The 26,134-nt window shown below is 50.6% G+C and overlaps 3 protein-coding genes across 6 annotated transcripts; all 3 read right to left on the minus strand.

The window, feature by feature from the left end:
* Positions 1–38: 38 nt before the first annotated feature.
* Positions 39–1,705, minus strand: LOC139790833 (DNA polymerase alpha subunit B-like). Of its 2 annotated transcripts, XM_071732627.1 has the most exons (3): positions 1,553–1,705; positions 384–511; positions 39–289 (listed from the first exon to the last, which is right to left on the minus strand). In XM_071732627.1, exons 1-3 carry the CDS (start codon positions 1,659–1,661, stop codon positions 128–130), a joined length of 399 nt encoding a protein of 132 aa, XP_071588728.1. In that variant the 5' UTR covers positions 1,662–1,705; the 3' UTR covers positions 39–127. The 2 variants fall into 2 exon arrangements, with proteins under 2 accessions (XP_071588728.1, XP_071588727.1); XM_071732626.1 differs by having other exon boundaries at positions 151–511.
* Positions 1,706–2,328: 623 nt separating this feature from the next.
* CAPN1 (calpain 1) lies at positions 2,329–19,876 on the minus strand. Of its 3 annotated transcripts, XM_071732616.1 has the most exons (23): positions 19,731–19,876; positions 19,213–19,303; positions 16,030–16,297; positions 14,961–15,030; positions 14,596–14,714; positions 13,169–13,302; positions 12,913–13,081; positions 11,801–11,884; positions 11,617–11,702; positions 11,460–11,534; positions 10,452–10,612; positions 9,373–9,554; positions 9,235–9,246; positions 8,028–8,239; positions 6,399–6,438; positions 6,246–6,311; positions 6,119–6,176; positions 4,578–4,642; positions 4,395–4,463; positions 4,208–4,286; positions 3,996–4,112; positions 3,287–3,345; positions 2,329–2,805 (listed from the first exon to the last, which is right to left on the minus strand). In XM_071732616.1, the coding sequence occupies exons 3-23, from the start codon at positions 16,294–16,296 to the stop codon at positions 2,779–2,781; spliced, it is 2,151 nt and encodes a 716-aa protein (XP_071588717.1). In that variant the 5' UTR covers position 16,297; positions 19,213–19,303; positions 19,731–19,876; the 3' UTR covers positions 2,329–2,778. The 3 variants fall into 3 exon arrangements, with proteins under 3 accessions (XP_071588717.1, XP_071588716.1, XP_071588719.1); XM_071732615.1 differs by having other exon boundaries at positions 6,246–6,438; XM_071732618.1 differs by lacking the exons at positions 2,329–2,805; positions 3,287–3,345; positions 3,996–4,112; positions 4,208–4,286 and having other exon boundaries at positions 4,395–4,466.
* A 2,689-nt stretch (positions 19,877–22,565) lies between these two features.
* Positions 22,566–25,401, minus strand: LOC139790835 (speedy protein 1-A-like). The gene is made up of 5 exons (XM_071732628.1): positions 25,317–25,401; positions 25,120–25,178; positions 24,900–24,985; positions 24,495–24,666; positions 22,566–22,778 (listed from the first exon to the last, which is right to left on the minus strand). The coding sequence occupies exons 1-5, from the start codon at positions 25,399–25,401 to the stop codon at positions 22,611–22,613; spliced, it is 570 nt and encodes a 189-aa protein (XP_071588729.1). The 3' UTR covers positions 22,566–22,610.
* Positions 25,402–26,134: the final 733 nt, after the last annotated feature.

Raw genomic sequence — 26,134 nt, forward strand, 5'->3', positions numbered from 1 at the left:
TCAAGGATCACCCCAAATTCCGTGGGATACAGCTCCTGGAAGCAGTGGATGTCTTGGAAGGCAGCGGAGCGGGCGTCCCTCTTGGGATTCAGAGTTTGGGGGCCACAAATCCCCACAGAGGGGGGGTTCACAGGATGAGCCCCCCCTCGGGCACCCTAACACCCCCTTTTTTTCCAAGGATCACCCCAAATCCCGTGGGATACAGCTCCTGGAGGGAGTGGATGTCGTGGAAGGCAGCGGAGCGGGCGTCCCTCTTGCGGGGGACTCTGCTGCCTCGCCTGGAGAGGACCTGGAGGAGGGAAAAGGAGGAGCCTGAGGGTCCCTCTCCTTTTCCCTGAGGATTTTGGGGTGAGGGGGGAGGTGGGGGGACACCCCTTGCTCACCTCGTGCTCAAAGGCATCGAGGACATCAGTGGAGAGCTGGGTGTCCAGGTTCTTGCTGGTGACAAAGGCCAGCAGCTCGTTGGCCAAGGCCACGGGGCCCAGGCCGTGGGTCAGGCACAGCTCCACCACTGGGGGCAAAGGGGGGGTCATAGGTTTGGGGACCCCTCCCCAAAATGGACCCCAAAACACACCACGAACCCCCTTCTGCCACCCACTCCCCCCCACATCCCAGCTCCTGCTCTACAACCTCAGAAAACCCAACTCACCCTGACACCCCCCCAAAACCTGCCAGTCCTGACCCACAAACCCCCCCCCCATGTCCACCAAACCACCCCACACCCCCCAAACACCTCCCCTACAACCCCCACATCACCCAACACACCCCTGAACCACTCTCCTGACACCCTCAGCCCACCCACACCCCCAAACCACCCAATATCCCTTAAACAGCTCCCTTAACACCCCCTCCCAGCCCATGGCAGCCCCCAAAGTCCTGACTGAAATAACCCCCCCATGTCCCCCCAAACCACCCCACACCCCTCCCATACCACCCCCACATCACCCAACACACCCCTGAACCCCTCTCCTGACACCCTCAGCCCACCCAACACCCTCCTCACACCCCCAGACCACCCGATACCTCTTAAGAAGAACCCCAGCAGCCCCCCAACTCCCTCAAACAGCTCCCTTAACACCCCCTCCCAGCCCCAGCCCATGGCAGCCCCTAAAGTCCTGACTGAAATAACCCCCCCATGTCCCCCTAAAACACCCCACACCCCTCCCCTACAAACCCCACATCACCCAACACACCCTGAACCCCTCTCCTGACACCCTCAGCCCACCGCACACCCCCCAAGCCACCCAATACCTCATAAGAAGAACCCAGCAGCCCCCCTTAGCACCCTCTCCCAGCCCCAGCCCGTGGCAGCCCCCGAAGTCCTGAACCACAAACCCCCCCTCCATGTCCCCAAACCACCCCACACCCCCCAGACACCTCCCTAAAACCCCCACATCGCCCAACACACCCCTGAACCCCTCTCCTGACACCCTCAGCCCTCCCCACACCCCCAAACCACCCGATACCTCATAAGAAAAACCCCGGACATCTCTTAAACAGCTCCCTTAACACCCCTCCCAAGCCCAGCCCGTGCTCCCCTCGGTGTCCTCACGTCTGGCGGACACATCCTCCCCCTGGCAGCGCAGCTCGAAGAGCCCCAACTCCCTCAGCACCGCCTCAGCCGACACCGCCTCAGCCGCCGCCTCCTCCCGCTCCGCCATCGCCTCACAGAAAGCCCGCGCGAGCGCGACACCGCCGCGCCTGACGGCAGCGGTGGGCGTGGCCTCGCCTTATAAGGAAATGGGCGGGGCAGAACGAGCCCCGCCATGCAAATATCGCCGGCCAACCGTCCAATAGGAGCGAAGAGGCGGTGATGGGGCGTGGCCAAACAGCTCCCGGCCCCTCCCACTGAAGGGGCGGAGGAAAAAGGCGGGAACTTTCCCGCCCTCCCGGTGTTTCCTCGCGGTGCTGAGGGGAAGGGAGGCGGCGCCTCACGACCTGGGGGGAGCGGACCGGGAGCTGAGGGGTGGGTCCGGTTCGGGGGTCCGATTCGGGGGGTTCGGTTCGGGGATCAGAGAAGAACCGCCCAGCTCTCCTCACGGTGGTGAACGGGTTCATCCCGGCTGCAGGCAAGACCCCAGCGCATCCCCTCATGCCCGGCACAGAACCCCAAGCTTTTTTATTAAAAAAAAAATAAACCCGCCCCAAAATAAATAGAAACGCTAAACGTACGTTAATTTATCTTTTTTTTTTTGCACCTGGGTGGTAAAAATGAGCGTAGCTACCGCTTCCTCCTCAGCACCACCACCAGGTGGGTCGAGGGGAGCCGCTTGGGCATTCCCTGAGGCAAAGCTGCAGGAAATGGGGCGAGGGGGGGGAAGACAGGCAGGGAAAAAAGAGTTCTGATTTTAATACCTTTCTGTTTTGCCCTTATTAATTTATATAATAAAAAAAAACAACAAACCACGACCATTATGGCACCAGGTAGGCAGCAGATCCCTGACTGAGGTGCAGGGAAAGAAGCGAGAGGCGGTGGCAGCCAGGGTGGGGGGTTTGGGGTCCCATGAGACCCCCCCCCCCTCCTCTCCCAGGCTCCTTCTGCAGGAAGAGGCACCAAAACCGTGAGAATTCCCCTCAAAAGAGCAGCGTGAGAGGCAAGGAAAAGGAGTTTTTCTTTGGCAAAGCACATGGAGAACCCCATGTCCCAGCTGGAGGTTGGCTTCAGCACCTTCGCCCCTTACTCTTCCACCATCTTATGCTGAAGAAAGCCCCCAAAAAGGGGAAAAAAATTCTTTTTCATCGGGGTGAGAAGGCACTTGGAGGGCTGGGAGGGTCTGGTCAGGCAAACATGGTGAACTGGAGCCACTGTGGGAGGAAAAGGAAGAGGAAAAGGGGTGAGGAAAAGGGAGAGGAAAAGGGGAGAGGAAAAGGGGAGAGGAAAAGGGGAGAGGAAAAGGGGAGAGGGAAAAGGGAGAGGGAAAAGGGAGAGGGAAAAGGGAGAGGGAAAAGGGGAGAGAAAGGGGGAGGGAAAGGGGGAGGGAAAGGGGGAGGGAAAGGGGGAGGGAAAGGGGGAGGGAAAGGGGGAGGGAAAGGGGGAGGGAAAGGGGGAGGGAAAAGGGGGAGGGAAAAGGGGGAGGGAAAAGGGGGAGGGAAAAGGGGGAGGGAAAAGGGGGAGGGAAAAGGGGGAGGGAAAAGGGGGAGGGAAAGGGAGAGGGAAAGGGAGAGGAAAAGGGAGAGGGAGAGGGAAAAGGGAGAGGGAAAAGGGAGAGGAAAAGGGAGAGGGAAAAGGGAGAGGGAAAAGGGAGAGGAAAAGGGGAGAGGGGAAGTGAGGGGTGGGTGTTGGTACCTGCAGCAAATCAAAGGTGACGACACCATCCTGGTCCACATCCATCGCTTGGAAAAACCCTGCAGTGAGGAAAAAGGGGATTATTTTGGTGGGAAATGCAAGGAAAAAAGGGCAGAGTTTTAGGGGAAAAGTTAGGAAAACCCCCAAAATTTAACGGGAAGGTCAGAAAAAAAAACCAAAACGCTTTTCCTCTTGAATTAAAACTTGTGGCTTTGCCCATTCTGTTCTGTGGAAAAGTTTAAATTCTGGGAAAAGGTGGAAAAGCCCAACTGGAGGTAAAGGGAAAATTGGAAAACTGGACAACTTAGGGAAAAAAAAAAATCCTGAGTTTAAGTTGGAAAACCCAGCATTGCTTAAGGTGAAATGTTGGGGGAAAAAAAAGTTTTCTTTTAAAAAATGCAAGAAATCAGCAGGGTTTAAGAGGAGAAGTTTAAGAAGAAGAAAACAGGATTTAAAGGGAAAAAAAATGGTCTATTTTCCAACTTTTCTCCTTAAATTCTGTTTGGCTTTTTTTGTTGGCACTTTTTTCCTGCTACATGCTGTGGGGTTTTCCATCTTCCCCCTGGACTCCTGTGTGGTTTTTTCCAATTTTTCCACAGAATTGAGAAAAGGGGGAAAAAAAACCTTATTTTAAATCTATTTTTTCCCAATTTTTGTGTGGGAAACGTGGTGGGATCGGAGGCTTTTTGGGGGGAAAAAAGGCACTGACTGAACATGGTCTCCAGGCGCACGAGGCAGCAGACGAAGTTGTCGAAGTCGATGGCCAGGTCAGGCTCTGCGTAGCGGGTGATGATCAGCTCGTGCAGCTTTTTGTTCAATTTATAGCCTTTTGAAGTGAAAAAAAAAAAGGTAAAAAAAAAAGAGAATTTGGTTAAAAATCCTGGCGGTGTTACCAGAGCCGCGGGGTGGACGAGGCGTTACCGGCCGCTTCCAGCGCCATCCGCATCTCGTAGGCACTCATGCTCCCAGATTTATCCAGGTCAAACTTCCTGAAGATGGCCTGAGACAACCCAAAAAAAAAAAACAAACAAAAAGGGGGTCAGCCATGAGAAGAGAAACCCCAAAACTCTCCCCTTGCACCCCAAAACCTCCCCCCAAAAAAACCCACCAGGTAGTTGCGGATTCTGTTCCACAAGACGTTGAACTCCACCAGCCCCAGTTTCCCGTTGCCATCTTTCTACTGGGGGTTAAGGAAAGCTGGGGGGGGGGGTTTAGGGAGGTTTTGGGGGTCCAACCCCCCACCTGGGTCAGTGGGACCCCCCAAAAAATGCCCCAAAGTGGTGGTGGATACATCCATGAGGTTGACCATGCTGCGGCAGGACTCGATGCTGAAGCCCTTGGTGCGGAGATCTTTGTCTGTGGAGAACCCAGTTGTTAATTTGCAAATTAAACAATTAAATTAATCAACAAGGCCGGGAAGGAAGGTTTTTTTTTGTTGTTGTTTTTTTTGTTTTTCCACTGTAAACCTCCCCAAAAAGGAGACCATAAAACGGGCCTGGAAGGCCCGAAACGGTGAGGGAAAGCCACGAAATGGTGAGGGAAAAGGCCCAAAATGGTGGAGCTCCAAAAAAATGGTGGTGGGGAGCTCCAAAATGGCTTGAGTGGGATTTGGGGGGGTAAGAGGGGGATTGGGGGGGGTTAGAGGGGGACTGGAGGGGAAATTGGGGGGGTTAGAGAGGATCTAGGGGGGCTACAGGGGTCTTGAGGGGGATTTGGAGGGGTAATAGGGGGAGTTTGGGGGGTCTTGAGTGGGATTTGGAGGGGAGGTCTGGGGGGGCCAGGGGGGTCTTAGAGGGATTTGGGGGGGTTAGAGGGGGATTGGGGAGGAAATGGGGGGGGTTGGAGGGGGATTGGGGGGTGAGAGAGGATCTAGGGGGGCTAGAGGGGTCTTGAGGGGGATTTGGGGGGGGTTAGAGGGGGATTTGGAGGAGTAAGAGGGGGAGTTTGGGGATTTAGAGGGGTCTTGAGTGGGATTGGGAGGGGGTTAGAGGGAATCTGGGGGGGAATTGGGGGGGTTAGAGGGGGTCTGGGGGGGCCAGGGGGGTCTTGAGAGGGGTTTGGGGGGGTTAGAGGGGGATTGGGGAGGAAATGGGGAGGATAGAGAGGATCTAGGGGGGCTAGAAGGGTCTTGAGGGGGATTTTGGGGGGGTTAGAGGGGGATTTGGAGGGGTAAGAGGGGGAGTTTGGGGATTTGGGGGGTCTTGAGTGGGATCTGTGGGGGTTATGAAGGAAGTGGGGGAGTTAGAAGGGGGGGTTTGGGGAGTTTTAGGGAGAATTTGGGGGGTTATGGGGGAATCTGGGGGGGCTAGGGGGGTCTTGAGGGGGATTTGGGGGGGTTAGAGGGGGAGTTTGGGGATTTGGGGGGGTCTTGAGTGGGATTTGGGGGGGTTAGAAGGGATCTGTGGGGGTTATGAAGGAAGTGGGGGAGTTAGAAGGGGGTTTGGGGCATTTAAGGGGGAATTTGGGGGGTTATGGGTGAATCTGGCGGGGCTCGGGGGGTCTTGAGGGGGATTTGGGGGGGGTTAGAGGGGGATTTGGGGGGATTAGAGGGGGATTTGGAGGGGTAAGAGGGAGAGTTTGGGGATTTGGGGGGGTCTTGAGGGGGATTTGGGGGGGTTAGAGGGGATCCGGGGGGTTATGAAGGAAGAGGGGGAGTTAGAGGGGGGGGGGTTGGGGCGTTTAAGGGGGAATTTGGGGTTTGGGGGGATGTGGGGGGGCCAGAAGGGGGTGGAGTGGGATTTGGGGGGGGGTTTAGAGGGAATCTGGGGGTGGGGAGCTCGAAAAATGGCGGAAAAGCCCCAGAATGGGCCTGAAGAAGGGTCGGTGGCTCACGTTTGCCGATGATGCGGTTGAGGATGGTTTGGAGCTCCCCGACGCTGATTTCCATGTCCTACGGGAGACGAGGAGTTTTGGGGGGGTCCCAAGGCCACCCCCACCCCGGTGCCAACCCCCCCCTTACCGGCCCCGCCAGCTGCTTGAAGAGCTGCTTGAAGCTGTCGTCGATTTGGCTTTCCGAGAGCACTTTCTGAGGGAAAAAAATGGCAGGTTTGGGAAAAGGCGACGCTTCGGCACCTGAGGGCGGCGCCCGGCGCCCCGCGGCCTGCGGCCTCACCTCGTCTGGTAGCACGGCCTGGATCTTGTCATCCATCTCCCTGAAATAAGAGAAGGTAAGATAAAATAAAGTAATAAAATAAAATGGGACGTGATAAAATATAATAAGAAAATGAGATGAAATAAAATAATAAAATAAAATGAAACGTGATAAAATAAAATAAGAAAATAAGGTAAAATAAGATTAAATAAAGATGAAATAAACTAAACTAAGGTGAAATAAGATAAAATAAACTAAACTAAGGTAAAATAAGATAAACTAAACTAAGGTAAAATAGGATAAAACAAAATAAAATAAGGTAAAATAGGATAAAACAAAATAAAATAAGAAAATAAGATAAAACAGAATAAAATAAGGTAAAATAAGGTAAAATAAGATAAGGTAAAATAAGGTAAAGTAAGATAAAATGAAGTAAAATAAGAAAATAAAGGAAGGTAAAATAAGATAAAACAAAAGAAGGTAAAATAAGATAAAATAAAAGAAGGTAAGATAAAAGAAGGTAAAATAGAATAGAAGAAAAGGAAAAGGAAAAGGAAAAGGAAAAGGAAAAGGAAAAGGAAAAGGAAAAGGAAAAGGAAAAGGAAAAGGAAAAGGAAAAGGAAAAGGAAAAGGAAAAGGAAAAGGAAAAGGAAAAGGAAAAGGAAAAGGAAAAGGAAAAGGAAAAGGGAAAGGGAAAGGAAAAGGGAAAGGAAAAGGGAAAGGAAAAGGGAAAGGAAAAGGGAAAGGAAAAGGGAAAGGAAAAGGGAAAGGAAAAGGGAAAGGAAAAGGGAAAGGAAAAGGGAAAGGAAAAGGGAAAGGAAAAGGGAAAGGGAAAGGAGAAAAGAAAAAAGAAAAGAAAAGAAAGAAAAGAAAGAAAAGAAAAGAAAAAAGAAAAGAAAAGAAAAGAAAAGAAAAGAAAAGAAAAGAAAAGAAAAGAAAAGAAAAGAAAAGAAAAGAAAAGAAAAGAAAAGAAAAGAAAAGAAAAGAAAAGAGAAAGAGAAAAAAGAAAGAAAAGGCAAAATAAAATAAGATAAAATAAAATAGAATAGAATAAAATATAAAATAAAATATAAAATAAAATATAAAATAAAATATAAAATAAAATATAAAATAAAATATAAAATAAAATATAAAATAAAATATAAAATAAAACATAAAAAACCAGGACAGTAGAATAAAATCGAATAAAAATTAAAGGAAAAAAAAAGAAAAGAAAAAAGAGAAAAGAAGATAAAATAAGATGTAATAAAACAGAATAAAATAAAAAATTAAACATAAAAAATAAAATAAAATTAAAATAAAAATAAAAATAAAATAAAATAGAATAAGATAGAATAAGATAGAATAAGATAGAATAAGATAGAATAAGATAGAATAAGATAGAATAAGATAGAATAAGATAGAACAAATAGAATAGAATAAAATAGAACAAAAGAAAAAGAAAAAGGAAAAGAATAGAAAAGAATAGAAAACAAAAGGCAAAATAAAATAAGATAAAATAAAACAGAATAGAATGAAACATAAAATAAAATATAAAATAAAACATAAACAAATAAAATAAACCAAACCAAAGCAAACCAAAGCAGAGTTTGGCCCGGCGGGAGTCACCGGGGCCGGGAGGGGGGTCGGAACGGTCGGCGCGGCTCTTACTCCGTGCCGGCTTTTTTCTCGGAGAAGACGCGGAGGACGAAGTCTCCTTCCTTGTTGGGCTCGAAGGTGGAGGGGACCACGATGTATTCGCCGGGGGGCAGCCGGAACCGGGTGCTGACCTCCCTCAGGTTGATGAACTGCTCCGAGCGGGCCCGCGAGGCGTTGGCCAGGAAGAAATCCCGCTTCAGGTGGACGCCCGATTTCCCCACGTGCTGCCGGAACCCGAAGAAGGATCAAAAAAAAAAAAACAAAAACCCCCACAACTCCCCTCCGAAAAAAAAAAAAAATCCAAATGAAACTACTGTTCTCTGGTTTGGGCCGGGATAAAGGTGATTTTCTGCCTTGTGCTTTTGCTTTCTGCTCAGTCGCTCGTAATCAGAATTAACAGCAAGGTTCTCAGCCAGTGTCTGCTTCTGGGATTGGTAACTCCATGTTTATTGTTCCTGCCAGACTGCAGAACCAAGGACACTGCTCGGTTCTGAGGAACATTTTAGCCTCCAAGAGGAATAAAGAGGTCCCACCTGCAGCCTCCTTTGGGACAAGATGGATGCCAGAATTGACCACACAGAGAATTCCATCCCATACACCTCATACTCAGGATAAACTTGAGGGATCACAAGGCTCAAACCCCTTCCTGCTTCCCTTTCTTCACCCGTTCCCTGTTTCCTTCAGCATCCTGGGAGGATTCCATCCCTTCCTCTGCCTCTGCTCCTGATCCATCCCAGCCTGAATCTGTGTGTTCTGCCTCCAGTTCCCAACTGCTGCCAACTCCAGGATTCCAGCCTGGACTTTCCCAAAACTGCCCTGCAGCCTCGGTGGTGACGTGAGAATTATTGGGGGAAAAGGGGGGAAGGAACGTGGGATCAATTTTCCTGTATGTTTGTCTAAATTTAGTAATTTTTCCTATTTATCATTACTGTTTAGTAAATGATTTAGTAATTTAGTAATTTAGTAAATTTAGTAAATTTACTAAATTTAGTCTAAATTTAGTAATTTTTCCTATTTATCATTACTGTTTCATTAAAGCTCTGTAGTTTAGTTTCCAGCCCATCAGTCTCTCTCCTTTATTCTCTCTCCTTTCTTTATCAGGGAGGGGAGAGAGATTAACAGAGAGAATCTGTCACTCGGTTTAACGGCCGGGGCAGTTTTACACCCTGACAACCACCCTCCACGTTTCTTCCTGTCACCACCGCAGCGTTGCACCCACCTCCGGAGGCACCTGCAGGGAAAAGAGGGAAGATGGTGGCACCGGGTGCCTCTGGAGGCACCTGTAGGGAAAAGAGGGAAGATGGTGGCACCGAGCGGTGCCGGGTGACGTCGGTTGGCGCCAAGATGGCGCCGTTACCTCATAGACGGCGAAGCCGATGGTCTCCATGTCCTTGCCGTGGCGGCGCTCGCGGCGCCGGTGCTTCTGCATCAAGGCCAGGAGGAAGCTGCAGCCGGGCTCCCGCCGGCCACCTTCGTCCCCATCATCATCATCCACCTCCTCCAACTGGATCTTGAACTGTGGGTTTATCCAGAAAGTGGCTGAAGAGGGGCGAGAGGTTAAAGCAGAGAAATCACAGAATATTACCACATTTTACCACAGAATTTTAGGGGCTGGGAGGGGAAGGCCAAGGAGCACCAGGGACACGTCCAGGTGGGTTCTGAACGACTCCAGAGGAGACTCCACAACCTCCCTGGACAGCCAGGGTTCTGTCACCCTCACGTTGAAAAAGGGTTTTCTTACGTTTACATGGAACCTGCTACGCTCCAACTTGCATCCCATAACCCCTTGTCCCACCATTGGTCACCAGTGGGAAGGGCCTGGCCCCATCTTCCTGACATTGATACTTTAGATATTTATAAACCTTGAGGAGCTCAACCCTCAGGCTCCTCCAGAGCTCCCTCAGCCTTTTCCTCTTTGTCCTGGGGTACCTGGGGTTGTTCTTTCCCAGATGTCAGACTCTCCAGTTCCTTTTTTTTGTAAATCCATTCAATTTCTTTTGCTGCTCAATCCCCACCCTGTCCTGGAGTACCTGGGGTTGTTCTTTCCCAGATGTCAGACTCTCCATTTCCTTATTTTTTTTTGTGAATCCATTCCATTTCTTTTGCTGCTCACTCCCCACCCTGTCCTGGGGTACCTGGGGTTGTTCTTTCCCAGATGTCCAACTCTCCATTTCCTTTTTTTTTTTTGTAAATCCATTCCATTTCTTTTGCTGCTCACTCCCCACCCTGTCCTGGGGTACCTGGGGTTGTTCTTTCCCAGATGTCCAACTCTCCACTTCCTTTTGTTGTAAATCCATTAAATTTCTCTCTTCCCAACCTCTCCAGGTCCCTCCTGAGTGACAGCACAGCCTCCTGGGGTGTCAGTCACTCCTCCCCCCGTCCCAGCTTTGCCAAAACCAGGAGGTTTGAGGTGAGAACAACCCAACCCCCACGTACCGGGGTAGTTCCGGCAGCCGCCGGCGGTGCTGCCGCGCCGCCAGGTCCCGTCGTAGAGCCGGGTGTTCCACTTGCGGAATTTCCGGGATTGGAGAGCGTCCGGGGTGAGGTTGCAGATCTCCAGGCGGGTGAATTCCCGGAGGAAATCCCGGAAGGACATCCTGGAGGAAAAGGAGATTCCCTGGAAGAGTCCCTCTCCCACCCCCACTTTTCCTTTCCTTTCCTTTTTCCTTTCCTTTTTCCTTTTCCTACCTTTTCCTTTCCTTTTTCCTTTCTTTTCCTTTTCTTCCTTTTTTCTTTCCTTTTTCCTTTTCCTACCTTTTTCCTTTTCTTTCCTTTTTCCTTTCCTTTTTTTCCTTTCCTTTTTCCTTTCCTTTCCTTTTTTCTTTCCTTTCCTTTTTTCTTTCCTTTCCTTTTTCGTTTCCTTTTTTCTTTCCTTTCCTTTTTCCTTCCCTTTTTCTTTTTCTTTCCTTTTTTCTTTCCTTTTTTCTTTCCTTTCCTTTTTCCTTTTCTTTTTTTTTCCTTTCCTTTTTCCTTTCCTTTTTCCTTTCCTTTTTTTCTTTTCCTTTTTCCTTTCCTTTTTTCTTTCCTTTCCTTTTTCCTTTCCTTTTTCCTTTCCTTTCCTTTTTCCTTTCCTTTCCTTTTTTCTTTCCTTTCCTTTTTCATTTCCTTTTTTCTTTCCTTTCCTTTTTCATTTCCTTTCTTCTTTCCTTTCCTTTTTCCTTCCCTTTCCTTTTTTCTTTCCTTTTTTTTCCTTTTTTCTTTCCTTTCCTTTTTCCTTCCCTTTCCTTTTTCCTTCCCTTTCCTTTTTCCTTCCCTTTTTCCTTCCTTTTTTCCTTTCCTTTTTCCTTCCTTTTTTCCTTTTTCCTTCCCTTTCCTTTTTCCTTTCCTTTTTCCTTCCCTTCCCTTTTTCATTTTCTTTTCCCTTTTCTTTCCCCTTTCCTTTTTCCTTTTCCTTTTCCCCTGCCACAAAAAGAAGGGAGTTTTGGGGTTTTTTCCTTGCCTTACCAAAACTCCCCATCCTCCATCCTGACCATCAGCTGCTGCCTCAGCGCCGGCTCCACCGCGTTCCACTCGGACGAGCTGCAGGTGGCAAAGGGGTCTCAGCCCCGGGGGCCCCGAGCTGCTTCGTTAATTAACGCTAACGAAGCCTCATCCTCCTCACTTGTCACTCCAGGCTCCCGTCCACTCCACTTCTCCCCAGGGATTCCTCATCCGGATCAGGCCCAGGGACTGCCCGCGGTAGCTGATCTGCGGTCAGCGCCGAAAAGTGGGACCCAACCCGCAAGTCAGTGACCCAAAAAGTGCTGTTTTCTCCCCAAAAAAACAGCCGTAAAAACCTCTCTCACCTGCTTGGCCCCCGTCACTGAGTACGCGTGGCCCTTCACCAGCTTCTTGAACGTCACCGCCTCCATGTCGAAGGCGCTCGTTATCTGCGGGGAGCGAGGCGGCGGCCATGTTAACTGGTCCAAAATTACACTAAACAGGCCCAAAATTACACTAAACGGGCCCAAAATTACACTAAACGGGCCCAAAATTGGATGCCCCCCACTCCCCCAAAATCCTCTTTTTCAACCCCAAAAAGAATCATAGGATCATAGAATGGGCTGGGTTGGAAGGGACCTCAGAGCTCATCAAGTCCAACCCTTGATCCACTCCCCCCGTGGTTCCCAGCCCATGGCACTGAGTGCCACATCCAGGCTCTTTGGAAATATCTCCAGGGATGGAGAATCCACCCCTTCCCTGGGCAGCCCATTCCAAGGTCTGATCACCCTCTCCAGAAAGAAATTCTTTCTCATGTCCAACCTAAACCTCCCCTGGCACAACTTGAGACCTCTTGTGCCCTCTTGTCTTGCTGAGAGTTGCCTGGGAAAAGAGCCCAACCCCCCCCGGCTCCAACCTCCTTTCAGGGAGTTGGAGAGAGTGATGAGGTCTCCCCTGAGCCTCCTCTTCTCCAGCCTCAACACCCCCAGCTCCCTCAGCCCTTCCTCACAGGAATTCTGCTGGATCCCTTCCCAGCCTCCTTGCTCTTCTCTGGACCTGTTCCAGCACCTCAATCTCCTTCCTGAGCTGAGGGGCCCAGAACTGGACACAAGACTCAAGCTGTGGCCTCACCAGGGGCAGAATCCCTTCCCTGGACCTGCTGGCCACCAGCCCAGGACACCATTGGCCTTCTTGGCTACCTGGGCACACTGCTGGCTCATGGTCACCTTCCTGGCAATCCAGACTCCCAGGTCCCACTCTGTGCCCAGCCCGGAGCTCCCCACGGGGTTGTTGTGTTGAACCCCATCCCATTGGGATCATCCCAACTCTCCAACCTATCCAGGGCCCTCCTCCCTTCCAGCTGATCCACACTCCCCCCCCAGCTTGGTGTCATCTGTGAATTTGCTGATGATGGCCTCAACCCCCTCATCTAAATCACCTATAAAGATATTAAACAGAAGAAGAAGAGGAGCCTCACGTCGATGGAGCACCCGAGCAACGAGCCGCGTTCCAACGCCTTGAGGATGATCTGGTAGAGGTCGGCGGGAGGCTTGCGGAGGTCGTACCACTCGGTGACGCCGCCGGTGAAGTCCTCGAAACCCTCCGAGGTGCTGCCCCCTGAGAGGGCCTCGTAGCACCCGTTGACCCTGGCAAGGAGATTTTTGACCGTTTGGGGAGTTTTTAGCCCCAAAAATGAAAGCTGGGAGGGGGGGAAGGGGGGGGGGGAGGTGTACTTGGCGTAGGCTTTCTCCAGCAAGGCGCTCCAGAACTCGGTGCCCTCGGCGGAGTGGACGAAGAGGAGTTTGCCATCCTTAGTGGGCAAGTAGTCATCCACAACCACGTCCAACCACTCGCCAAACTGCCAGATCTGAGGGGAGGGAAAGGGCATTTTGGGGAAAAAATCCTGATTTTGGAGCCCGCCGGCACACCCGATGAAGGTGTTGGATGTTTGAGGGTGGAAAGCGCCGGATTTTGCCTCAGAATGGTGGCAGGGATTCCCAGAATGGTGAAGAGAGACCCAAAATGGCGGGAAAAGTCCCCAGATGGCTGGGGGAGCTACAAAATGGTGGCAGGGAACCCTAAAATCAGGACAGAAACCCCTAGAATGGTGGTGAGGACCCTAAAAATGGTGGGAAGAGCCCACAAAATGGCAGGAAGAGCCCCAAAATGGTGATGTAGAACCTTAAAATGGTGGCAGGGAGCCCCAGGATGGTGGGGGGACCCACAAAAATGGTGGGAAAAGTCCCCAGATGGCTGGGGGAGCTACAAAATGGTGGCAGGGAACCCCAAAATCATGACAGAAATCCCTAGAATGGTGGTGAGGACCCTAAAAATGGTGGGAAGAGCCCACAAAATGGCACAAAGAGCCCCAAAATGGTGATGAAGAACCTTAAAATGGTGGCAGGGAGCCCCAGAATGGTGGGGGGACCCCCAAAATGGTGGGAAAAGCCCTGAAATTGGGGTGGGGACCCCCAAAGTGGTGGAGGGGAGCCTCAAAATGGTGGGAAAAGTCCCCAGATGGCTGAGGGAGCTACAAAATGGTGGCAGGGAACCCTAAAATCATGACAGAAATCCCTAGAATGGTGGTGAGGACCCTAAAAATGGTGGGAAGAGCCCACAAAATGGCAGGAAGAGCCCCAAAATGGTGATGAAGAACCTTAAAATGGTGGCAGGGAGCCCCAGGATGGTGGGGGGACCCCCAAAATGGTGGGAAAAGCCCTGAAATTGGGGTGGGGACCCCCAAAGTGGTGGAGGGAAGCCTCAAAATGGTGGGAAAAGTCCCCAGATGGCTGGGGGAGCTACAAAATGGTGGCAGGGAACCCTAAAATCAGGACAGAAACCCCTAGAATGGTGGTGAGGACCCTAAAATGGTGGGAAAAGCCCTCAGATGGTGATGTGGAACCTTAAAATGGTGGAGGAAGCCCCAGAATGGTGGGGGGACCCCCAAAATGGTGGGAAAAGCCCTGAAATTGGGGTGGGGACCCCCAAGGTGGTGGAGGGGAGCCTCAAAATGGTGGGAAGAGCCCCCAGAATGGCAGGAAGAGCCCCAAAACGGTGACGTGGAACCTTAAAATGATGGAAGAAGCCCCAAAATGGGGGAGGAAGCCCCAAAATGGTGGGGGGAGCCCCAAATTTGAGGGAGGAGGATCCAAGATCTCACCTGAAAGTGGAAGATGCCGGCGTAGCCATGATGGAAGCTCTGGCCATGGGGCACCACGCGGTGTAGGATGCTCTCGTTGAGTGTGAGGGACGCAATAGCTGCCAGTAGCCAACAGTCTCCTGCAGGCAGCAGTTTTGAGGTAAAAAAAGACAATTTTGTGATTTTCAAGACAACCACCTATAGGTTCTGTACACCCTGAAGGCGCCAAGAGCCAAACCAAGGTGGGTTGAACCCTCAGGTGAAAGATCCAAACCTGCTCCAGCACGTGAACGAGCGGCGGTTCGGCGCGACCACCCCCCGGCCCTTCCCATTTTGAGGTAAAAAACCAGAAAATCAGGAAAAAGCATCAAACCAGCAATCCCTACCAAGAGCTCCCTGGCAGATGTCGGTGCGCGTGGCCCCGTCCACGATGAACTGGGGGCGTGGGCACAGCTCCTGAGGGGTGAAAAACAGGGGGAACCCCCCCAATTTGGTCATCAAAACCGCCATAATTTGGGTATTTTGGTGGCGTTGGTTCTGTTCTGGAAGAACCGACGTGGGTTAGGGCTGAGGAAGGCCCAAAATGGTGGGGAAGGGAGGCCCAAAATGGTGGGGAAGGGAGGCCCAAAATGGGGGAGGAGGGAGGCCCAAAATGGGGGAGGAAGCCTCAAAATGATGGGGGAGGGAGACCCAAAATGGGGGAGAAAGGCCCAAAATGGGGGAAGAAGGCCCAAAATAGGGGAAGAAGGCCCAAAATAGGGGAGGAAGCCTCAAAATGGTGGGGGAGGGAGGCCCAAATTGGGGGGAGGAAGACACAAAATGGGGGAGGAAGGCCCAAAATGGGGGAGGAAGGCCCAAAATGGTGGGGGAGGGAGGCCCAAAATGGGGGAGGAGGGAGGCCCAAAATGGGGGAGAAAGGCCCAAAATGGGGGAAGAAGGCCCAAAATGGGTGAGGGAGGGAGCCCCAAAATGGTGGGGGAAGCCACAAAATGGTGGGGGAGGGAGGCCCAAAATGGGGGAGGAGGGAGGCCCAAAATGGTGGGGGAGAAAGGCCCAAAATGGGGGAAGAAGGCCCAAAATGGGTGAGGGAGGGAGCCCCAAAATGGTGGGGGAGGGAGGCCCAAAATGGTGGGGGAGGAAGCCCCAAAATGGTGGGGGAAGGAGCCTCAAAATGGGGGAGAAAGGCCCAAAATGGGAGAGAAAGGCCCAAAATGGGGGAGGAAGGCCCAAAATGGGGGAGAAAGGCCCAAAATGGGGGAGGAAGGCCCAAAATGGGGAAGGAAGGCCCAAAATGGGGAAGGAAGGCCCAAAATGGGGGAAGAAGGCCCAAAATGGGGGAGGAAGGCCCAAAATGGGGGAGGAAGGCCCAAAATGGGGGAGGAAGCCCCAAAATGAGGGAAGAAGCCCCAGAATGGTGGTGGAAGGGTCTAAAAACCCAAGGTGGTTGCCTCTCACCGTTGGCCTCTTCCATTGGACGCCGTGGGTTTTGGCGGTGCCGGGGCCGAGCTCGCGGAAGCCGAGGGACGTGGGTGCCGGGGGGAAGGTTTGGTCCCGGAAAAGGGTCCCAGAACGCCGACATTCCTCCAGGAGCTTCCCATAATCCTGACCCAGGTACCGAACCGCGTTCTGGTGCTGACCCAAACCCAGGGCCTTGGCCCGCTCCCGCTGCACCTGCGCCGAAACCCCGGTGCAGTAGACGGGGACGATGGGCTCCTCCGTCATCCTGAGGAAAAAAAGTGGGAAATCGGGAAAAATGGGGAGGGGAAAAACATAAAATATCTTTTTTGGGGGTTTTTTTGGGGTTTTTACCGCGTAAGTTTTGAGGTTTTTCACCGAACTTTTGAGGTTTTCCCGCCTAATTCTTGAGGTGTTTCCTACATTATTTTTTTTCTCTGCGGTGGGAAATCAGGAAAAATTGGGGGATGAAGAACAATGAAAATTTTGGGGTTTTTTTTTTTGTTTTTACCACATAATTTTCCACTGAAGTTTTTTGAGCTTTTTCCATCTAATTCTTGACATGTTTCCCACATGTTTTTTTTCTCTGTGGTGGGAAATCAGGAAAAATGGAGGAGGAAGAAAAATAAAACCTCTTTTTTTGTTGTTTTTACCTCATAATTTTCCATTGAACTTTTGAGGTTTTCCCACCTAATTCTCGAGGTGTTTCTTACATATTTTTTTCCTCTTTTTTTGGCTTTTTACCACATAATTCTCCAGGTTTTCCACCAAACTTTTGAGGTTTTCCCGCCTAATTCTCGAGGTGTTTCCCACCTGATTTTTTCCTCTGTGGTGGGAAATCAGGAAAAATGGGGGAGGAAGAACAATAAAACCTCTTTTTTTTTTGTTTTTTTACCTCATAGTTTTCCACTGAACTTTTGAGGGTTTCCCACCTAATTCTCGAGGTGTTTCCTACATAATTTTTTTCTCTTTTTTTGGGTTTTTACCACATAATTCTTCAGGTTTTCCACCAAACTTTTGAGGTTTTCCTGCCTAATTCTCGAAGTGTTTCCCACGTGATTTTTTTCTCTGCAGTGGGAAATCAGGAAAAATGGGGGAGGAAGAACAATAAAACCTCCTTTTTTTTTTTTTTTTTACCTCATAATTTTCCACTGAACTTTTGAGGTTTTCCCACCTAATTCTCGAGGTGTTTCCCACCTGATTTTTTCCTCTGTGGTGGGAAATCAGGAAAAATGGAGGAGGAAGAAAAATAAAACCTCTTTTTTTTTGGTTTTTACCTCATAATTTTCCATTGAACTTTTGAGGTTTTCCCACCTAATTCTCGAGGTGTTTCTTACATATTTTTTTTCTCTTTTTTTGGCTTTTTACCACATAATTCTCCAGGTTTTCCACCAAACTTTTGAGGTTTTCCCACCTAATTCTCGAGGTGTTTCCCACCTGATTTTTTCCTCTGTGGTGGGAAATCAGGAAAAATGGGGGAGGAAGAACAATAAAACCTCTTTTTTTTTTGTTTTTTTACCTCATAGTTTTCCACTGAACTTTTGAGGGTTTCCCACCTAATTCTCGAGGTGTTTCCTACATAATTTTTTTCTCTTTTTTTGGCTTTTTACCACATAATTCTCCAGGTTTTCCACCAAACTTTTGAGGTTTTCCTACCTAATTCTCGAGGTGTTTCCTCCATTATTTTTTTCTCTGCAGTGAGAAATTGGGAAAGATGGGGGAGGAAGAACAATAAAACCTCTTTTTTTTTGTTTTTTTTTGGGAAATAGGATGCATTTTTGAGAAATTTGGATGCATCTCATTAGTGGGGGAACTAAAAACAAATAATTAGCAGCATTTAAATAATTAAATGCAGAGGGCTAGGCCTGAGAGGGGGGGACACACAGGGTGATGGACACACCCCCCCTGCCAGGTCTTTTTGGGGAAAACTGGGAATTTTGGGGAATTTCAAGGGAGGGGGGGGGGTTGGGTCTGGTTTGGGATCCTCCCTTGAGAGAAAAAGGAGAATTTTGACCCCAAAACAACCCCGCCCTTGGGTTTTATCCCACCCGGAGCTGATTATGATCCCGTGGAAAACTTATTTTAGGGGGGAGGGGGGAGAGGGAGGAAAATACTAAAAAATTCCGTAAACCCCCCCAAATTTGGGGTCTTGCCTGAGCTGTGCAGGGCTGATTTTGGTGACGATGCTGTTTTGGGGTGAAAAGAAGGAATTAAAGGGGTGGGGAAACCCTCTAAATCTCCCCCCCCCCCCCCCTTCTGCAGCTGTTGGCTGCCAGTAACCCGGGAGGGCCCAAAATAGTTGGGTTTAACCTCGAAATGGCCCTGGGGGAATAAAAAAAAAAAACAAACAAAAACCAGGGACAACCCCACAGCCCCGGAACACCAAAGGGTGACGAATTGGGGTGAAACGGCCCCAAAACAGGTCCTGCAAGTGTCACACACCCCTCCCCGCCTGCCGGGCCCGGGTTCAACCTGGTCAGGGCCTAATTAAGCACAGGGGAGTTTAATCAAGCAAAGGGGAAGCTTAATTAAGCCTGGGGGAGCTTAATTAGAGTCGACAGCACAGCCCCCCCCCAGACCCACGGGAGGTTCTGTCAGCCCGGAGCCCAACAACACCCAAAATCAGAGGGTTTGGCCACAAAAAAGGGCAAATTGTTCCCCAAAAAGGGCAAATTGTCCCCAGAAAAGGGCAAATCGTCCCCAAAAAGGCCAAATTTGCCCCAAAATGAGGGTTGAGGGACAAGGATTCCCCCCCCCCCCCCCCCAAGCAGCTTTTTGGGGTAGAATTGAGGCCTAACTCCTCACCCACCTGGTTCATTAAGGAGGTTCTGGTTAATGAGTTTCCTGTTAATTAAGTTGTGAGTAATGAGGTTCTGGGTGACAAAGTTCCCCTCATTCTCTGGGGGGAACTTTCCACTTCCCCCCCCCAAAAAAAAAACCAACCTGGGAGCCCCTCAAGCGACCACCCCCCCCAAAACTTATACTTTTTGGTTAAGTGGGCCAGAAATCACCTCTTTTCACCCCGTTTCCAGGAGGGCAGAGGGTCCCCAGCAGGTGTTAATTAAGTTCTCAGTAATGAGGTTCTGGGTGACAAAGTTCCCCTCGTTTTCTGGGGGGAACTTTCCACTTTTCCCTCCCCCCCCCAAAAAAACCGACCTGGGAGCCCCCCTCTCCAAAACTTACACTTTTTGGTTAAGCGGGCCAAAAATCACCTCTTTTCACCCCGTTTCCAGGAGGGCAGGTGCCCCAGGATCCTGCTTCCCCTCCCGTCTCCCTGGGAACAGGAAAAACAAGGAAAAAGAAGGGAAAAAAAAAATTTAAAAAACGAGGAAACAGCAGCAAAAAAACCCCACGAGGAAACAGCAGCAAAAAAAATCCTAAATATTGAGTGACCCCCCCCCAAAAAAAGGCACCAGAAATTTCCCCCTTTCTGGCTTTAATCCCCCCAAAATCTATTTCCTGGTGGAGAAGGGGGAGGGAGGAAAACCCCCCCTTCCCTCCCCCCATTTTTTCCCCCCCTTTTCCTGGTTAGCAGCCCAGAGGAAAAATGGGTCCAAACGTTGCTTTTTGCCCATTTTCCCCCTTTTTCCCCTCAACCCCGAGCTGTGGAAATTGTGTAAGGGGAGCAGCACCCCCCAACCCTTCCCCCCCCCCCCTTGTCACCTCCCAGGGGCCCCCCGTGGGCCCCCCGTGGGACTCACCTGGCTGGGGGTGGGGGGGAGCTCCCAAATTTGCGGCTTTTTGGGGCAAAAACGAGGCAGAAAGTCTGGAAAAAAAGTCCCAAAAATTCTTCCTGGAAGGGGAAGGCGAGGCCGGGGTGAAGCCCCCGCCCCTTCCCCCACCCCCACCCGAGACTCCTCCCACGGGGCCCGGGGAAATGGGGGGAGACGGCGGGGTTTTGGGGGTGGGAGGAGCGGTGGTTTTTTTTTGGGGCCGTTTGGGAGGTTTTGGGGAGTGAGGGACTGCGGGGATTTATCTGCAATGCGGGGGGGGGCGGGGACACGCGTGGGGTGGGGGGGACACGAGTGGGCGGGGGGCTGGGACATGGAACACACGTGGGAAGGGCAGGACACACAGAACACACGTGTGCAAGGTGAAAGGACACACAGAACACACGTGTGACATGTCAGGACATGTGCGTGCAGGGTGACAGGACACAGAACACACGTGTGACGTGTCAGGACATGTGTGTGCAGGGTGACAGGACACACAGAACACACGTGTGCAGGGCAGGACACAGAACACACGTGTGCAAGGTGACAGGACACAGAACACACGTGTGCAAGGTGGCAGGACACACAGAACACACGTGTGCAGGGCAGGACACACAGAACACACATGTGCGGGGCAGGACACAGAACACACGTGTGCAAGGTGGCAGGACACAGAACACACGTGTGCAGGGCAGGGCACACAGAACACGTGTGCAGGGCAGCACATGTGTGTGATGGTGACACAACACACAGAACATACATGTACAGGTCAGGAACATGTGTGTGATGGGGTCAGAACACAGAACACAAGTGTAACATGTCAGAACATGTGTGTGACATGTCAGGACACACATAACACACGTGTGCAGGGCTGGACACACAGAACACATGTGACACATCAGGACGTGCGTGCACGGTGACAAGACAGAACACACATGTACAGGTCAGGACATGCGTGTGGAATGTGTCAGGACACACAGAACACACGTGTGCAGGGCAGGACATGTGTGTGATGGTGCCAGGACACTCAGAACACACATGTGCAGGGCAGGACACACAGAACACACGTGGCATGTCAGGACATGTGTGTGGAACGTGTCAGGACACAGAACACACGTGTGCAGGGCTGGACACACAGAACACATGTGTGACATGTCAGGACGTGTGTGATGGGTGACAAGACACAGAACATACATGTACATGGCAGGACATGTGTGTGATGGGGTCAGAACACAGAACACACGTGTGCAAGGCAGGACATGTGTGTGGAATGTGTCAGGACACACAGAACACACGTGTGCAAGGCAGGACGTGTGTGGAATGTGTCAGGACACACAGAACACACGTGTGCAAGGCAGGACATGTGTGTGGAATGTGTCAGGACACACAGAACACACGTGTGCAGGGCAGGACATGTGTGTGGAATGTGTCAGGACACACAGAACACAATGTGCAAGGGGCTGGACACACAGAACACACATGTGACATGTCAGGACATGTGTGTGGAATGTGTCAGGACACAGGAACACACGTGTGCAGGGCTGGACACACAGAACACATGTGTGACATGTCAGGACGTGTGTGATGGGTGACAAGACACAGAACATACATGTACAGGGCAGGACATGTGTGATGGGGTCAGGACACACAGAACATACATGTACAGGTCAGGACATGTGTGTGATGGGGTCAGAACACAGAACACACGTGTGACATGTCAGAACATGTGTGTGGAATGTCAGGACACAGAACACACGTGTGACAGGGCACATGAAACACACGTGACATGTCAGGACATGTGTGTGATGGTGACAGGACACACAACACACGTGTGCAGGGCAGGACACATGAAACACACGTGTGACATGTCAGGACATGTGTGTGATGGTGACAGGACACAACACACGTGTAAGGACCCAGCTGTTTACACACATTTTCCACTAAAAATGGATTTTCCACTAAATCATTTTGCTCCTTTTCCCCACTTTTTGCCCTAAAAAAGGGGGCTCAGTGCCACCTCCCACCTCCTTCATGAGGAGTTTTGGGGCTAAAAATGGGGAAAGGAGGTGAAAAGCAGGGATTTGGGGGCAATTTTTTTCTGCCAGTTATGAACAGGGGGGAAAATGGGGAAAAAGGGGGGGGAAAGGGGGAAAAAAAAGGGGGGGGAAAGGGGGAAAAAAAAGGGGGGGAAAGGGGAAAAAAAAGGGGGGGGAAAGGGGGAAAAAAAAGGGGGGGAAAGGGGGAAAAAAAAGGGGGGGAAAGGGGGAAAAAAAAGGGGGGGAAAGGGGGAAAAAAAAGGGGGGGGAAAGGGGGAAAAAAAAGGGGGGGGAAAGGGGGAAAAAAAAGGGGGGGGAAAGGGGGAAAAAAAAGGGGGGGGAAAGGGGGAAAAAAAAGGGGGGGGAAGGGGGAAAAAAAAGGGGGGGGAAAGGGGGAAAAAAAAGGGGGGGGAAAGGGGGAAAAAAAGGGGGGGGAAAGGGGGAAAAAAAAGGGGGGGGAAAGGGGGAAAAAAAAGGGGGGGGAAAGGGGGAAAAAAAGGGGGGGGAAAGGGGGAAAAAAAAGGGGGGGGAAAGGGGGAAAAAAAAGGGGGGGAAAGGGGGAAAAAAAAGGGGGGGGAAAGGGGGAAAAAAAAGGGGGGGGAAAGGGGGAAAAAGGGGGGGAAAGGGGGAAAAGGGGAAAAAGTGGAAAAAGAGGGAAAAGCACCAAAAAATCTGAACTTCCCACTGTGGAAATGAGTGGTTGCCAGGTGGGTTTTTTGAGTTAAAATGCCCCAAATTTTGTCTTGAGGGGAAAAAAAAACCCCAAAAAACCCTCAAATCTCTGCATTTTCAGCGCGGTTTGGCCCCCAGCTGAGGCCGCTTCGGGCTGCGATTATTTTGGGGTGAATTCGGCGGGTTTTGGGTCGTCCTCTGGCGAGGGGGCGGGCAGGGGGCGGGCACAACGCAGGCAGGGGGAGGGGAGGTGGTCCCGGGAGGTCCCGCTGTGGGGGAGGGACCGTTCCCTCCTCCAAGCCCAGTGCCGCGGTTCTGCTGCCATCACCTGCAAACACAGCCCAGATTTGGGGTGAAAAACCACAATTTTGGGACTTTCTTGGGGGGAAAAAGGGCTAAAAAATACCACCCCACCCCCCCTTAGTTTGGAGGGGTTCAAATATAAGCCCCAAAGATTGGGGGGGGGGGGTTGCACCCCACATCCACACCCCTCCCCCCTGGGTTTTTTTTGGGGGGTTTAAATTTCCATATTTTGGGTAAAAATTTCGCTTTTTAAGCTCAAAAAAGCTCAGTTTGGGGGTGGTTGGGTCCCCACTGCACTGGTGGAAAAATCTGGGACGGGAAGGTGCAAAAAAAATAAAAAAAAATAAAAAAATAAAAAAAGGGGGGGGTGTTAAATGGCACCCACCCCTCCTGCCAGACACCAAAACCTCATGAATTAAACTTAAAAATATGCAAAAAGCAACTTTCAGCCCAAAATCGCCCGTTTTTTAGCAGGGAAAAGCAAAATCAGTGTAAAAATCTAAATTTTTTCTTTTTTTTTTTTATTTAATTCTCACCCTGGTTTTGGTGCCTTCAAAATTTTGAGGGGTGGATTTTTTTTAGGGGGGGTTGTGAGGGGGGTTTTTGGGGTGATTTGTTGGGGTTTTGGGGGGGACTGAGGGGGCTTTTGGGGGGAGGAGGTTAGGGGGGTTTTGGGGTGATTTGTTGGGTTTTTTGGGGGGGAGCTGAGGGGGCTTTTTTTGGGGTGATCTATTGCGGTTTTGGGGAGGGAGCTGAGGGGGCTTTTTTGGGGTGATTTGTTGGGGTTTTGGGGAGAGCTTAGGGGGCTTTTTTTGGGGTGATCTCTTGTAGTTTTGGGGAGGAGCTGAGGGGGCTTTTTGGGGTGATTTGTTGGGGTCTGGGGGGATCTGAGGAGGCTTTTTGGGGGGGAGCTCAGGGGTCTTTTTTGGGGTGATCTGTTGGGGTTTTTGGGGTGATCTGTTGGGTTTTTGGGGTGATCTGTTGGGGTTTTTGGGGGGGAACTGAGGGAGGTCTTGTGAGGGAGCTTTTTTGGGGTGATCTGTTGGGTTTCTGGGGGGAGCTGAGGGGGCTTTTTCAGGTGATCCGTTGGGGTTTTGGGGGGGAGCTGAGGGGGCTTTTTTGGGGTGATCTGTTGGGGTCTGGGGGGGGATCTCAGGAGGCTTTTTGGGGGGAGCTCAGGGGGCTTTTTTGGGGTGATCTGTTGGGGTTTTGGCAGGGAACTGAGGAAGGTTTTGTGAGGGAGCTGAGGGGGCTTTTTTGGGGTGATCTGTTGGGGTTTTGGGGGGGAGCTCAGGGGGCTTTTTGGGGGGGAACAGAGGGAGGTTTTGTGAGGGAGCTCAAGGGGGCTTTTTTGGGGTGATCTGTTGGGGTTTTGGGGGGGGAACTGAGGGAGGTCTTGTGAGGGAGCTTTTTTAGGGTGATCTGTTGGGTTTCTGGGGGGAGCTGAGGGGGCTTTTTCAGGTGATCCGTTGGGGTTTTGGGGGGGAGCTGAGGGGGCTTTTTTGGGGTGATCTGTTGGGGTTTTTGGGGTGATCTGTTGGGGTTTTTGGGGGGGAACTGAGGGAGGTCTTGTGAGGGAGCTTTTTTGGGGTGATCTGTTGGGGTTCTGGGGGATCTGAGGAGGCTTTTTGGAGGGGAGCTGAGGGGGCTTTTTTGGGGTGATCTGTCGGGGTTTTGGGGGGGAGCTGAGGGGGCTTTTTGGGGTTATTTATTGTGGTTTTGGGTGTGTTTTGGCACCCACCTCCAGGCAGCAGCGCCGGCTGACCAGGGCCCGGTAGCTCATGCGGGCCCAGAGGCGGTCGCGGCGGCGCAGGAAGCGAGGGAAGAGCTGGCGCCAGTGTTGCCCCAGAGCCCAGGGTAAGATCCCCAGCTTGGGCTCCTCGTTGTCCTCCTCCATGTCATTCGCCAGGTACCTGCAGGAAAGGGGTGAAAAAATGGGGCAGATTCAGGGGATTTGGGTCAATCCAGCAAGGGGAGGTGTGGAGCAGGCGGCGTGGGGCGATCGGAAGGTCGGGGTTAAGCCCAGGTTGACCTAATGAAGCTCAGTGCTTCATTAGCAAGCCCCCTGGTTTTGTTAATGAGGATTTATTAGGGATTAATTAACTGTTAATTAGAGGTGGTTAATGAAGGTTTGGGGGGTACATACAGGGCAGCAAAGAGGTTGGTGCAGGTGTACTCGGTGGGGGACAGGCGGGCACGCTTGAAGTAGGTGAAGACCATGGCCAGCAGATACTGGGGAAATGAGGAGAAAAAACAGCAATTTGAGGAAAAAGAAAAAAAAAAAAAAGGGCTGAATTCAGGGGGAAAAAAACAACCGAAACACAGCATTTCTGACTAAGCTATTTATCTATTTTTGAAGGACTGACCTTATCAGAAATCCGGCAGCAAACATCGGCCGAGAGGAACTCCTGCACCACGGCGTTGTCTGGAGGAGGGGGGGAAAAGTAATTAAAATAATATTTTGGGTGAAAAAATCCCAGTTTGGGTCTTAATAGTGAAAGAGATAAGGTTCTCCCCCTTCCCCACTCCCTATTTTGGGAGTTTTTTGTGGCTGTTTCCTCACCCAGAAGCCTGAAAAAAGCTTTTTGGTCCTGGCAGTGCCGGGTGCTGCTGGGGGGGGTTCTCTCACCTTCAGGGAGGGGCCTCATGGTCTGAGGGAGAAAAAGGCACAATAAGCCCTTAATGCCCCAAAAAAACCCCAAAGAAAGCCTCCCCAAAGCAAACAGCCCCCCAAAAAACCCACGGGCCAAGCCCCAGCCTAAAAAAAGCTTCAAACTGCACCCAAAATCCAGCCCCACAAATCCAAACCAAAAAACTCAATTATCCCCCCCCCCCCAAAAAGACTGAGCCCTGAAAAAAACCTAAATTGTCCCAAAACTGTCAATTCCACCACTGCCACTTGACCCAAGAACAGACCAACCCTTAAGAAACCAACCCCCCCTTAAAAAAATCCCAGAGAAGACTAAAAGTGACCAAGCACCTCCACTAAAATGCCCCAAAATTCCCCCAGGAACCATTAAAACACCTCAAAACCCCAAGGAAAAAAAAAAAAAGCTCCAAATCCAAACCTGGTTCAAGCTAAATAACAAAAATTTGTTCCTGGTACCAACCCCATTGCTGTGCCAAAAAAACCCAACAATAAACCAGAAGCTTTATAAGGTTCTGGGTTTCTTTTCAGCCACTTCCAGGTTCTCCAGGCTGCAAAAATTGTCATTTTTGTAGGGTTTCTTTCTTAAAAAAAACGACAAGAGGGGAAGAACAGCACTGACCTGATTTTCTCCACCTTTTAAATACTTCTAAGGAAAAAGAAAAGTAGGTGTCAAGACAAAAATGCCTCAGTATTTCAATAAACTCAAGCCCTGACCAATACTCTTTAAAAAG

The sequence above is a fragment of the Heliangelus exortis genome, unplaced genomic scaffold (assembly GCF_036169615.1).
Source record: "Heliangelus exortis unplaced genomic scaffold, bHelExo1.hap1 Scaffold_277, whole genome shotgun sequence".
In the NCBI taxonomy this organism is placed as follows: Eukaryota; Metazoa; Chordata; class Aves; order Apodiformes; family Trochilidae; genus Heliangelus; species Heliangelus exortis.

Coding starts and splice junctions, on each gene's coding strand:
- LOC139790833 (XM_071732626.1), bottom strand. CDS start 1,661: ATGGCGGAGCGGGAGGAGGCGGCGGCTGAGGCGGTGTCGGCTGAGGCG. Junction 512..1,552: donor GGAGGATGTGTCCGCCAGAC/GTGAGGACACCG, acceptor CTTTGCCCCCAG/TGGTGGAGCTGTGCCTGACC.
- CAPN1 (XM_071732615.1), bottom strand. CDS start 16,296: ATGACGGAGGAGCCCATCGTCCCCGTCTACTGCACCGGGGTTTCGGCG. Junction 4,287..4,394: donor ACAGAATCCGCAACTACCTG/GTGGGTTTTTTT, acceptor GGGTTGTCTCAG/GCCATCTTCAGGAAGTTTGA. Junction 2,806..3,286: donor TCACCTTTGATTTGCTGCAG/GTACCAACACCC, acceptor TTCCTCCCACAG/TGGCTCCAGTTCACCATGTT.
- LOC139790835 (XM_071732628.1), bottom strand. CDS start 25,401: ATGAGGCCCCTCCCTGAAGGTGAGAGAACCCCCCCCAGCAGCACCCGG. Junction 24,986..25,119: donor GCTGCCGGATTTCTGATAAG/GTCAGTCCTTCA, acceptor TCATTTCCCCAG/TATCTGCTGGCCATGGTCTT. Junction 24,667..24,899: donor ACCAACCTCTTTGCTGCCCT/GTATGTACCCCC, acceptor CCTTTCCTGCAG/GTACCTGGCGAATGACATGG.